At 46.5% G+C, this 12,391-nt stretch overlaps 1 protein-coding gene across 1 annotated transcript; it reads right to left on the bottom strand.

The window, feature by feature from the left end:
• Positions 1 to 642: 642 nt before the first annotated feature.
• SLC19A2 (solute carrier family 19 member 2) lies at positions 643 to 12,273 on the bottom strand. Its single transcript, XM_042031842.1, has 6 exons — positions 12,023 to 12,273; positions 11,286 to 11,891; positions 8,015 to 8,237; positions 4,358 to 4,550; positions 3,346 to 3,487; positions 643 to 3,109 (listed from the first exon to the last, which is right to left on the bottom strand). The coding sequence occupies exons 1-6, from the start codon at positions 12,206 to 12,208 to the stop codon at positions 2,984 to 2,986; spliced, it is 1,476 nt and encodes a 491-aa protein (XP_041887776.1). The 5' UTR covers positions 12,209 to 12,273; the 3' UTR covers positions 643 to 2,983.
• Between the last annotated feature and the right edge of the window lie 118 nt (positions 12,274 to 12,391).

Raw genomic sequence — 12,391 nt, 5'->3', positions numbered from 1 at the left:
TAACCTTCAGCAAGAAAACTCAGCAATAAAGCTCTGAAGGAAACATTTATAAGAAAACCTCCCCTCCCCCTTTCCTCCCCAGAACACTCCTTTTCTCTTGTTTTTGGTGTTGTGCAGAGGGCTTGTTGGGCTACTACCCACACAGACCACTGTGCCCCCCAGCCCAGCCTGTACTATGAGGTACAGGCCATGTCTTCTAGAAACACAGCACAAGGAAAGCCATCCAAGGCCGTCAAGTGTGGGTGTGCCAGGATGGGGACCTTACAGCATTTCTCCTTTAAGGCTTCAATTTTGTAATTAGGTCAATGTAAGTAGAAAGGTCCTCCTGCATGGCAAACCTACACCTGCTTTGAATTACTGTCACCCCCAGTTACTGGAGCATCCTGACCAGGGCTACCCTGCATCAGTGATGGTAAGCGCTCAGCAGTCAAGAATCCTCAATACAAGACACTTGCACAGAGTTATGCAAACCTATACAAACCAGCAAGCAACTATCAGCTTCTTGAAGCCTTGCTTCTTTTTGCATGTTTTGTTCTGTATTGTTATTCTCTTTCTTACAAAGATGCTGAGAACAACCTGCAGCAGCAGTGCTGTGGATTAGCAGGGTATCAAAACAGAAAAAAAACCACTGTCCACACAGGATATCTCAGAGTATTTTTATTTAACAAAAATAGCTGTTTAATTAGAAACCAACAGTGTCCACATGGTTACAGAATTTCATAGGCATCATTATTAACTCTGCATGCAGCTCCAATCAGGCTCTATAGTCACCTCATCACCACAGCAACAGCACAGCTCAGAACCTTAACAACATCCAGGTATGGCATCCATACATTGTGGGCCTGAAAACATACACAGTGTAGCGAGCCTCTCTATTACAGTTGCCACAGTTTCATTACTTTGGTACAAAAACCATTGATAATGCTGTAAGTCATTAGTTAATTTGTGACTTGCTTTTAAAATAACTGGGCTGTTCCCCATCAAAGATTTGATTTCTGTATGAAAAGTATGATTAAAATTGAGCTGCTCCTTTTGGTCACTTGACAGGAGTGCTGTACAGTCACTCCCCCTGCCTTGCTCCAACTGCCATCAGACCAAGGAACTCAAAGGACAGACTAGCCCTGTCCCAGGACAGCTCATCAGCTAGCACTTCATGGCTCCAGATTTTATTTTTTTAAAAACAAAAAACAGTAGAGAAAGGAACATATACATGGGTGGCTTCAAGTTTCCATTTCAGGATAAGGCAGATAAGTTTACATGTGTAAATGCCAGTGCAGCTGAGCCCCCCCTTAGGGGGCTGTTTCAGCAGGCAGCCTGCAGAAAGAAAAGCTTTGGGGAGCAGGCTCCCCTGAGCAGCCAGCCTGGAAGGGCTCCCTGGATCCCAGGCAGCACATGCCAAACACATTAATCATGCACATTGTGTGGTAAAGATTGAGGCTCACAGAAAGTGATGAGAAATGTCCCAGCTAGAGGGAAAACACCTTCCCAACCCCACTGCTGTGAAGTCTCCATGGCACTAAAAGCAAGTGATGAACCAAAGCTGCTTCTTCAGCTGGAAGAAGAAAGGAGGTCTAAGGAACACACAGAGAGAAGGCATGGAGGGAAAGGCTGCATTGCACCTTCCTCCTTGCCAGCTCTCCTGTATGCTTAAACTCACCACAACCTGCACAGCAACAGGCACACTCCATAGGCATTTGTTGCTGTGCTGGTCATGCTGCCCGAGTATCCAAGGTGGCCAAGCCCAGGCCAATTCTGTGCAACTCCTCCTCAGTGTTGAAGCAATTTGGAAAAAATAAATTATTTTAAGAAACAGATGAGAGGCAAATCCCAAATTGCTTAAACTGGACAAAACAAAAGAATTGCCCACTCTAAACATTCATTGTTCTGCTCATGTGGAAAGAAGAGGTAGAACTAGTGGACAGAGACCCACCAGAAGCATAAAGGCATTTTAAAATAATGGTGGAAAAATGACAGACCATAAATCATCATTTTTCAATGCCTCAGGCAGTCATTCTGTTAACTACCATAATTGAAGGTGTCAATTTAATCACCATAGTCAAAATTCTCTAAGGGCACAAAGAATAGCTTAAAAGCCTGTGAGTTACCTTCCTTCTCAGTGCTCCACTAACACCCACCATCTCCCTGAAACAGTCCAGCCCCAGGTTGTGAGGCAATGACTCCTGTAATCACAGGAACCTGCAGCCCAGAGGGACAAAGGCAAAGTTATCCAAGGGTCCCTTGGATTAGCATTTTGCCTATTTCAACTCCAAGTTCCCCTCCAGCTTTACAGTCCCTTGGGCACAGGCCTTCGTGGCACAGGTAGTCCTGCTGATAGCCCATCCACCAGTGTCACAGATTGCCCCAGGACACAGTTATGTTTTTGGGGAAGCACCATGATCAGCTAAGGTAAACCTCGGGCAGCAGGGATGACAGACAGGAACAGGAGAAGCAGTCCAAGCTCCTCAAGGAAGCATGTGCAGAAACGTGTACCAGTCCTCAAAACAGAGCATCCAGCATCACAGGGCAGCCTCAGAGAGAGCCACACTGCAGAGCACAGCCCTCAGGCCACCTCCTGTTCCAGGCCCGGGGCTCTCCACAGAGAGGTCTGCTAGTGTGCCCTCATTTCTGCCCTGTAGCAGCACCTCATGACAGAGAGCAGCAGTTCAGCAGACAATCACAAAACTGCCTGCAGATGGACAGTGTTAGACTAAAACCTCCCAAGGTTTTCTCATTCTTTGAGAAAATTTACTGTTCTTTGCTGCACATCCCATATATGCAACAGAAGAACAACAGGCATTTTAGAAAGAAGATATTTGTTCTTACTTACGTAAGAGCTAATACATTTACCTTCTAAAATGTGCTACTAATATAGTATAAATATGGATCATATACCGTTAAGGTGGCTGCCTTGGGAAGAAAAGGCAGAGATTAAAAATAGACCTATATCTTCATATGTAGCCACCAAGAGTCTTTTCTTGGTGCACTACTGGCTTTCAGGTGATCCGCTTTGCATCTGCTCTCGCCTCCTGTAAGCTCTCACAATACTGCAGATGCCGCTGACCAAGAACACCAGCGAGATGGCCGCAAAGTAAGAGGCATAAATCATGAACTGCAGAGAAGGGGAAAAGAAAATAAAAAGAAGTGGTTAAACCAAGCAGTTAGCAGATTTGTAAGAATGTTAAAAAAATAAATGAGTTCCCTTCCTCTTCTAAAATATCAGGAATCAGTGGTTATTTCTCTGTCAAATCCTTGACCCATAAACAGGTAGCTGAGAAGTTTTACAGCTTAGTTTATCTTCCTCCCTTCCCTATCTCCCATCAATAAACGTAAGAGCATCTATCATACCTGGGTGAAGATGCCCAAGCCAAGCCCACTGGCATCCACGACAATCAAAGTGAGCAGAGTCTGAAGTGCTAACGCAATGAAAGTATTGACCCCAAACACCAGCGCATACCGCTCCACACTGAGATTTGTAGCAATCTGGAACCTGGAAAGAAAGGTCAACCAGAAACATAAGGGAAAAAGCAGGGGAATGCATGAATGGCAGGAACATTTCTGGGCAGAACGACTATGCACCCTGAGGAGTTACACTGACTGGTTTAGTATTTTCCACAGCTAAATTACATTGCACAGATAAGTGTCCTTTCCTAAATAGGATCATGATGGATTAACTTAGAAGCTAGGAGAGACCCATAAGACACATGCAACCCCTCTTTTTAAAAACAAACAACCCCACCCCCCACTGAGGGAGCCCTGTGGGTATTGGTGTTACTGAAGCAGCCCTGCTGTCCAGTGTAAAGGGTCTTGCCACGTGGACAAGATGAAATGCACTCTGGCACCAGAGAACTGCTGGCAATCTCAAAGCTTCAGTCTGTTGCTGTGTGGTCCATAACCTCTTGCAACCTTCTAACCAGAACTCCCTTCGCAGTTGCCAGTTTCAGCATCACCCCTCTTACTGTGCTTGAGCTGTCTTGGAGTGATTATGTGGTTCAAAAGCAGCTATGCTTTCCCCCCCAAAGTGACAAATAACATTGAAGTAGTTTTCTTACAGGTTAGGGAAAGTTGATGCTTCAACCCAGGCAAAGCATTGTCCTTTCCTCATCTGTTAACACTTCACTACAGGCACACTTACGGAAAACATCCCCCTAGCAATCAGCACTATCTGATATTTAGAAGCAGTCACTTCAGTGTCACAAGACTTTTAAGCTTGGGCACACTGCCAGCCAAATATATCTCCATGCCACAGCTTCCAATCTGAATCACAAGACAAACCCTTGCAACAGACTCGTTACACAGAAAATGTGCTGCTTTCACACCAGCTGTAACCTTGAGAGCAGTTTACATTACAAATACTCACGTTGCTATTGTGATTAGCATCATGTAGATAATTCTGAAGACGACATAGGATGCATAGCACACCCAGATGTTACGAACAGTGTCCATGACATACACAGCAGCAGCAATAAGAAAGGAGAACAGGGCAAGTGCCACCTCACCCCACATTGCCCAGGATGTTTTTATGTGACCCACAACAACAACTGCAACAGCTCCTGTGAGGGGAAGGAAAGCATAACTCTTAGTAATTACAGTTGGAGCAATTTGGAGATGGTGTATTGGGAGCTCTACAGCCCCTAACAGCCAAACATGAATGAAATGGAGGACACAAATGAGAACACCTTAGCAGCTCTCCTTCCTGACCCCTCCCTCACCTGGAATCCTGCTGCAAAGTCCCATTTACTTTTACAGAAACAGGAAAAAAATACATAGGTCAATGCTGACTGCCTCCAAAGTCTCGTATCTGGCTCTGGAAGCATGACAGCCCCAGGCCTCAGAGCACTGCCAGCCAGTCCTCTACACTTGACTGTGGCAGTGCGGTCAATAATTGGGCAGTCTCTACTGAGAAATGCAAACCCTGGTTCTCAAAAGCACTCACCTAATTATTTAGTGGTGCTTTAGCAGAGGCTAGGAGGGAGGAAGACACTACTCACTTTAAAGCACAGTTGTTAGAGCTCTCTCCCAGGAGGCAGAAACACCTACATTTACTGTCATCTCCACATTGGGCTGTAACAGTAAGTAAGAAGAGGAGTCCAAATCCACATCTCCTGGGATACAGCCTAATCACAGCGTATAATCATGCACTATTGATTGTGCAAGAACAATCCTTTACAACCCGAACAGGTTTGTAACTCTGGCTGGATTTTATGAAGGGTGGATGGGGAGAAAAGACAAATCATAGGATGGGAAAGCATGTGGTATTTCATGCAATTCAACAAGCAGACAAGGTGTGTTTCATGCACTACCACAGCTGCAACTACTGAGTAGCCTAAATACACATTACATTGATAGAAAATTCCCGTTTCAAGTAGGCCTTGTTCTGCAAACAAGCCAAATAGCAACCAACAGCATAATGGCTGTACACAGCAAACCAGACAAACAGCATACTGACAAAGGGAGGTTTACAGGACATCTCTGAAAAACAGGATTGTGTTCAGCAGTAGACCACTGCACAGAAGTGCTACAGTGCACCATCTAAGCTCTTTGTAGCCCTTAGCTGGCCTGCTGTCTTAGAAAACCTTCAAGCACACCAAGACTCCTTATGTACCATCAGTTTGCACAAGCCTGTGATCCTGTCAGACCTCACATCAATCTCGCAGACTGGTGAAGAAGGGAGCTATGCCAAGGCAAAGGATTTATTTTCCCCCACTAAAGTCTTCTCAGTGCCTGCTGTGACATGACCTGACTAACATCTTGTTCTTTGAAAGTCTGGCTTCCCCAGTAGCAAAACTCTGATATGCAAAAAGAAGCTAAATCCTAGAGCATTCTTCCTACTATCTCAGCAATTCTGAAATTTGGGAACAGACATGAAGATCTCATGGCAATTCATGAAATTGTGCTCTCCCTATGTGCCCAGGCTGTATCAACCTGACACCTAATTAAGATATTCAGTCTCTGGCCTTCAATGAAACACATTCAGATGATCCAGTGGTTTCACAACCCAAACTGATAAAGGATTGCCACACTCCAAAGAAGGTGCAGGGATGCAACGTAACATTCAGCTGATCTCCCTAGAAGGAATACTACTTCTCTTTCCCAGGACAGGGAGCCGACAGCTACATGAGTCACCATGCCAACTTAAACCCTTCTGCAGGGCAGGGATGGCAACAGCATCTTATGCAAAGGTTGCCAAACATTGCTCCTAACTGAGCACAGAATGACTAAGAACAATGAAAATGGCAAATCAGATCTGGGATGCAGCAGGAGAGGTATTTCTAGTACAAGGAGAAGAGTAAACAGCATGAGCTTCTCTAAGTCTGAGGCCTCACTGAATAAATCCGAGTGCAATTCTGGTTATCCACCTTCAAAAAGAATGCAACTCAAACCAGGTTTGGTGCAAAGAGGGGCTAATTAGGAAGAGAACAAAGAGCTTAAATTTACCAAAGAACAACTAGAAAAACCTGGCTTCTTTAGCCCAGAACAAAGATTTTGTGTTAAAATACAAACTTGGCATGACATTAGAGACAAATAAACTGCTCATTAATAAATTCAAACTGGAAATAAGGAGTCAGAGCATTTGCACCAGTGCCTAGGAAGGCAGGTCACTGCATGCTCATTCTCAACAGGTGTTAGGATTTCCAGTCCTGTTACACATTTCAAGCTTTTAGTTGTGAGTATTAATTCATTAAACTTTTCTTCTTTCAAGCAATTAATCTCTATCAACTTGAAGGACTTTTGGTTGCTTCTTTTGAGCAGTTCAGGCTAATTTGCTTTTATGAAACATGACCCAAAATGATTAGACTATTTAGAAAAATGATACTTGAGGAAAAAAATCAAAATGGGAAACTAAAAAACTTCAGTTTTACAAGAGTTTAGGTCCATTGTTCACAGGCTTTTAAAAAAAGGACCTTGTTATCAAAAATGGTCATGATAAGGTTTGAAGAATACCCCTCCATATATATATATTTAATCTTGCTGATATCAGGCCACATTATGGGTCTTCTTTCCCTTGATACCAATTCTTCTCCTTCCTGGGACAAAGGCAGGATGGTAGAGGAAGCTAATTCAAACAAGAAGTAAGAGCCACAGGTTCATGCTAGAGTGGAGAAACAGTGTATGAGACCAAGCTATTCAAGTGCAGGTTTAGCACACCAGGGACTGAACAGACAAAGTCATCAAGTTGCCAACAGCTTCAAACCCAGCTAACAACGGGTTGTACACTGGCTTTTAGAACTATAAACTAGCCACAGCTTCCTACTGAACTTCAAGAAGGGGCTGAGCATGCCCAAGAAAGCACTAATAATTTATTTGTGTACTTTGGTTTCTTTTGCCCCCAAGGAGGTGATGTCCACAGCAGATGATGGAACAATGACTCCATCAAAGAAAAGAGACACGCTGCAGCAACATCTAGAAAACCTCTGTAAGGGTATGTTAGCTACTTTAAAAAGGTATTGCCCTAGTTCTGGTAATGAAACAGTACTGAACAACTTCATAAACAAATGCTTGTGTTGACTGACCTACCTGTCCCTTTCAAGTCAACCAACTTCTTTCATCTTAATAGCTTCTGCTCCTAACAGTGCTGAAATGACTAACCATGCCTCACTGCATGCTGTGCGTGTGCAGGAAACCTTGGTACCCTCCCGGTGGAAAACCAAACACACAGGACCCCATGTCTGACTGAGTGCTTAAAACAAGCATAACCCCACCGTCATAGTGACAGCCAAGAACACACAGTCAGCCACATGCCTGGAGCCTTCTGCCAAGTATTTCAGAATGAAGATTGGCTTGGGAGGCTCCTCTAAACACCTACGTACAGAATTACGAGAATCAGGGCTGCTTCAGCGACTAACTCACACTGAGCACCTACCTGTGCATGTCAGGGAAGATTCACCTCAGATGCCAGGGTTTACCTCTCCTGCATGCTTGGGGGAATGCGAGGCACTTCCAAATCATGCTCTAATGACCTTGAGGGAAACAAGACATTTCTCACAGCAGAACAGGAGCTATGCCAGAAGCTTACCTAGGAGCGTCGAAGCTGCCTCCACAGCACCATTGTAGATGTCCGTGCTGTGAGAAGGAAGCACCATCTCCCACAGGCCCTGAGCGTAGTTGATGACCTGAAAGTAGCCACAGGTGGACAGTGCCCACCACACAGACCAGCAGAGCATGGTCCTGGAGGAGTAGCACTGCAGCAAGTCCCGCCAGAGATCCTTGAGCACCTTTACGATATCTACTTTCTGTTTCTGCATAAATAGGAGAAGGAAGGGGAGAGAAATGTTAAGCCTTTGTTTATGAGTACTCCACACTGCTCCACAAAATTGCCCCTTTCAGTTGGTCTGATCACTGGTGAGTGACAATACCACTCCTGGACACAAACCTCTACAGAGTAATGAATAAAAAGCTTTCCCATCTCTGCCAACCAGGGCTGTATCCTTACATGCAGAGGAAGGGTTCAGCCCCAATCAGCTCTCCGTCTCTGACTCTCCCCAGAAGAGAGCAGGGACAGACACATGTTATGTGAGCAACTGAAGGGCACCAGAGAAGAAACACCAGAGAACAGGATACAATATCCACTTTGACAAGACAGGATCAGAAGCCAGCCATTTACATCACAAAGGCAAAAAAAACCCACTGACACTTTTAAGTCCTGATTCAAATTCAACCAAATTTTGTAGCACAGAGAACATGAAAGACATCAAATGACTATATCTCTCTCCATATAAGTTGATTTTTTCAGTACAGGCATTTGGGGTTTATAAATACTCAGAGAAGCAATCTCATTACCACATGCTCTACCCCTGTTCAAGCTCACCAAGGCTTCAAGAAGGTGAGAGATGTCACTTGGGGATCTAAAGCAAAACAGAAGCTACTTCCACCAGACACTGGCAGCTCCTGCACATACAAGTGCCCTGACAAATGACATGAGATAAGAAATGAAGCTTTCCACTCCAAATCTTTCTAGAAAAAGCATGAAAGGGGGCAAACCCTTAAAAAATAATTGAAAATAGATCTATTCTAGCAACAGCGGATGACAACAATCAAAATTGCTTTTTACCTACAGACTGTTACAGTCCTGTTCTTTACCACTTTATGTCAAGAGCAGCAGAGGAAAAGAGCATGTCTTTACTTTGTACACCAAAGTTCCTGGTTGCATTTGCTGCATGCACACATGTACAGAATCTGTGTAGACCCTGTAGGGCAAAACCCTGCTAGTCTGAGTAGCAGGAGCAGTTACTTCATGCAAGACTGGGCAAAGCCCCAAGGCCCACCCAGCACCTCAGGCCCCTGTGAATTTGGATTCCCTGCAGGGAAACACACAGCATTGTCACAGGACTGAGCTATTGCACATTGTGCTGTCACATGTCCAGTTTCAGAGTGGTTTCCAGACAGCAGCAGCAACTTTGGGCTCTTGGCATTACGCCCTTTCCCTGGGGAAATTGTGCAGTGTGTGCCTGGGAAAGATTGTTTCCATGAGCAATAAAACTCATTTTAAAATGTTTCTACTAAAACCCCAAAAGACCACAGCCTGAAACCTGTCCTGAACTCCCTGTCTTCCACCCCTTCAAGTGCCACTGATTTCTAAGCATCTTCATTGAACACCACACAGTCCCACCAGTGCTATGCCAATGGCCTAACTCTTGCTCTGTGGATACCATTCCTCCAAAACACAACAGAACAACTCGGGAAGAGGTGAGCTTGTGGCAATGTGACTTTAGCACATAACTCCCACACAGAAGATTTCACACGAAGCTCAAGTTTAGGTGCAGAAAAACAAGTGAAGGGAACCGTCACACACACTGCAAAAACTGATCTGGCTGTTCAGCCCTAAGCACATGTCTGATAAGCCAGAAAGGCCCACCTGCCCTGCTATGGCCTGGCTGTGTCTCTTCAGTACAATTATTCCTACAGGCATCCATGCTCATGAAATATGGTTGCTGTTACCTCAGTAAGAAGGACAATCATCACACTCCAGTGCTCCTCAGCCTTCAGCACCTGGTGTAAGTGACCTCTGGGGAGTTAGGCAGGTGTACTTGCTCCTTTTCTAAACTTTTCTCCACTACTTTGGCACTACATGTACCCTCACAGAAGGGGAGTAAAGTAAACAAAAGGGATGGATAAGTTATACATTAGTCATTATTGGCACAGAATTTGTCTTAACAAATACCCTTCAGCATGCAAGCATAACTCGGGTAAAAATATCCTTGCTCACACAAGATCGTGCTGGATGGGGCAGGATTAAGTCCCTGGAATGTTAATACCTTTAATTCCTAGCTGTAGCTGGAGAAGCAGAAAGCAGCCCTGGATGCTGCCTCCCCCAAACCAGCTAACTGGGGCTTACTTGCTAAGAAATACCCACTGCTGACTAATCCAGCAGTCGCGCTTACCTTCTGGCTCGTTCTCAGAACCAGCATGGCCTCCTTCTGTCCAAGAAGCAAGGCTGGCCTCTCCCCAGAGCCAAGAATCCCCCTGCCTGCATTCCCTGGAGCAGCGTGACCAGCAGGGACCTGCCAAGCAGGCAACTACACACTCACACTGGGCCTCAAAACTGGAGGCTGCTCACCCAGGTGGGACCCAGCAGGTCCCTCCACCAAGCAAGGGTCCCCACACTTGTTTCCATACAAATGGCTTTGCCAGAGGTTATGCAGCCCACAAAAGCCACAAGTCAGGGCACTACCTTGGTGTTCTCAGGGGCTGCATTAAGCTGATACTATGCAAATGTGCTTCCTGCAATTTATCCATATTCTACCCTTCTATAGCTAATCAATGTCTGCTTCCAAGTGCTCTCAAGAACTACTACAGTTTCTTTCCTAGACCAGTTTCCTTCCAGGGTCATACGATAAACCCCAAATATTATACAGCACAATTTGCACAACAGTTGGAGTAACAATGTCAGAATATGAGTGCAAGAAGAATTGCCTCTTTTCTGCAAGTCACTGGGTGCATCCAGAAGCATACACAGAGTTTGGAAATATGCTCAATTTTTAGTATCCCAGAGATGTCCCTTGCTTTTGTACCAATGGATGGCAATCTGATGCCCAGAGCATTCAAACTGCAGCCTTGTAAGACAGGGAGAGCAATTTCAGAAAAACTAAGGAACAGCCTACCATGCTCAAACAGCAAAAGGATGCCAGTAATAATTCTCCTCGTGGCATAAATAAGGAAGTGAGATAAGTAAAGGGATTCTCTTTTGCTGTTAGATATTACATCTCTATGCTATGTACATACAGGCACATCTCACAACCATGTCAGTACAGCATCTCCTTCTCATGTAAACTCAGGGCACAACTCACCTGTTTCTCTGCTGAATGACCCTCCCCATTTAAGGGAACTTTTGCCTCATCCTCCCAGCCAGGTGCCCTCTGCACATCGGGATGATCTTGGACAACTGCTCCATTTTTACAGTCCATGACCTTCATTTCACAGCTAAGCCGCTGACTTGAAAGGTGGTGAAAGAAAAGGCTTTTTTGTGGCATGGGCAGGAACCACGCCGTGCCAAAGGCAATGGATATGCTGGTTAAGGAGATAACATTCAAGTTGAAAAGGGACCATCCCGCTACTGACACAAGGATCTGCCCAGACACCGAGCCCACTGTGTAGCCCACCAGGGTGGCACTTCGGCAGTAGCTGGTAACCTTTTGGTACAGATTGATATCGACGACACTGTAGATGTAGGAATAATAGGCGATGTCGGTGGCAGTCCCCATCCCGTAGAAGAACTCAAGGAACTGGATGGCCCACAGCCCCTGGGCGTACAGCAGCATGAACCAGGTGACGATGAGGCTCAGGCCCTGCAGCAGGACCACAGGCTTGTACCGCAGGTAGTCCGTGGCCAGGAACACGGGGAACAGCAGCGCCAGGTAGGAGTAAGTCCACACCGGGTAAATCTCGTTGAACACCTGCGGAAGGGAAAAGACGGCGGTGACCCCCAGCACTCACGTACTGCGAACAAAACACGGACAGACAGACACGCACCCTGCGGGGGGGGGGGGGGGGCGGGAGGAAAGGAGGGTACTCGGGGCCGCGGTACCTGGGTCTCAGAGAGGTTCTTGTGCGGCTCCAGCAGGTACCGGGTGAGGAAGGGCTCCGACGGCCGCACGCTGCAGAAGAAGCCGTAGGCGCAGAGCAGCGCCGTGGGCAGCGCCCAGCAGCACGCGCCGCCGCCGGCAGCCCGGGCGGAGCGCTGCGCCGGCCGCCCCCCGTGCGAGTCCGCCATGCCGGGCCGGGCCGGGCCGGGCCGGGCCAAAGGCGCTCCCGGGACCGGAGGCTCCGGTGCCGGGCGCGGGCGCGTCCCGGTCACCTCCCGAGAGGAGGCTCGGGCCCCGGCCCGCGGCGCTGCGCCCACGCTGATTGGCCGGCGCGAGGGGGCGGGGCCACGCTCCGCTCTACGATTGGGCAG

The sequence above is a fragment of the Corvus kubaryi genome, unplaced genomic scaffold (assembly GCF_017639235.1).
Source record: "Corvus kubaryi isolate FWS band 111438036 unplaced genomic scaffold, C.kubaryi_AGA036_p1.0 37341, whole genome shotgun sequence".
Classification (NCBI taxonomy): Eukaryota; Metazoa; Chordata; class Aves; order Passeriformes; family Corvidae; genus Corvus; species Corvus kubaryi.
This window is presented reverse-complemented; position numbering and strand designations above follow the sequence as displayed.

Excerpts from the sequence above, each read along its gene's own strand:
- SLC19A2 (XM_042031842.1), bottom strand. The coding sequence starts at position 12,208 with ATGGCGGACTCGCACGGGGGGCGGCCGGCGCAGCGCTCCGCCCGGGCT. Across the intron at positions 8,238-11,285 it reads GTCATTCAGCAGAGAAACAG|AAACAGAAAGTAGATATCGT; the intron begins GTGAGTTGTGCC and ends CTATTTATGCAG. Across the intron at positions 3,488-4,357 it reads ATGCTAATCACAATAGCAAC|GTTCCAGATTGCTACAAATC; the intron begins GTGAGTATTTGT and ends CTTTCTTTCCAG.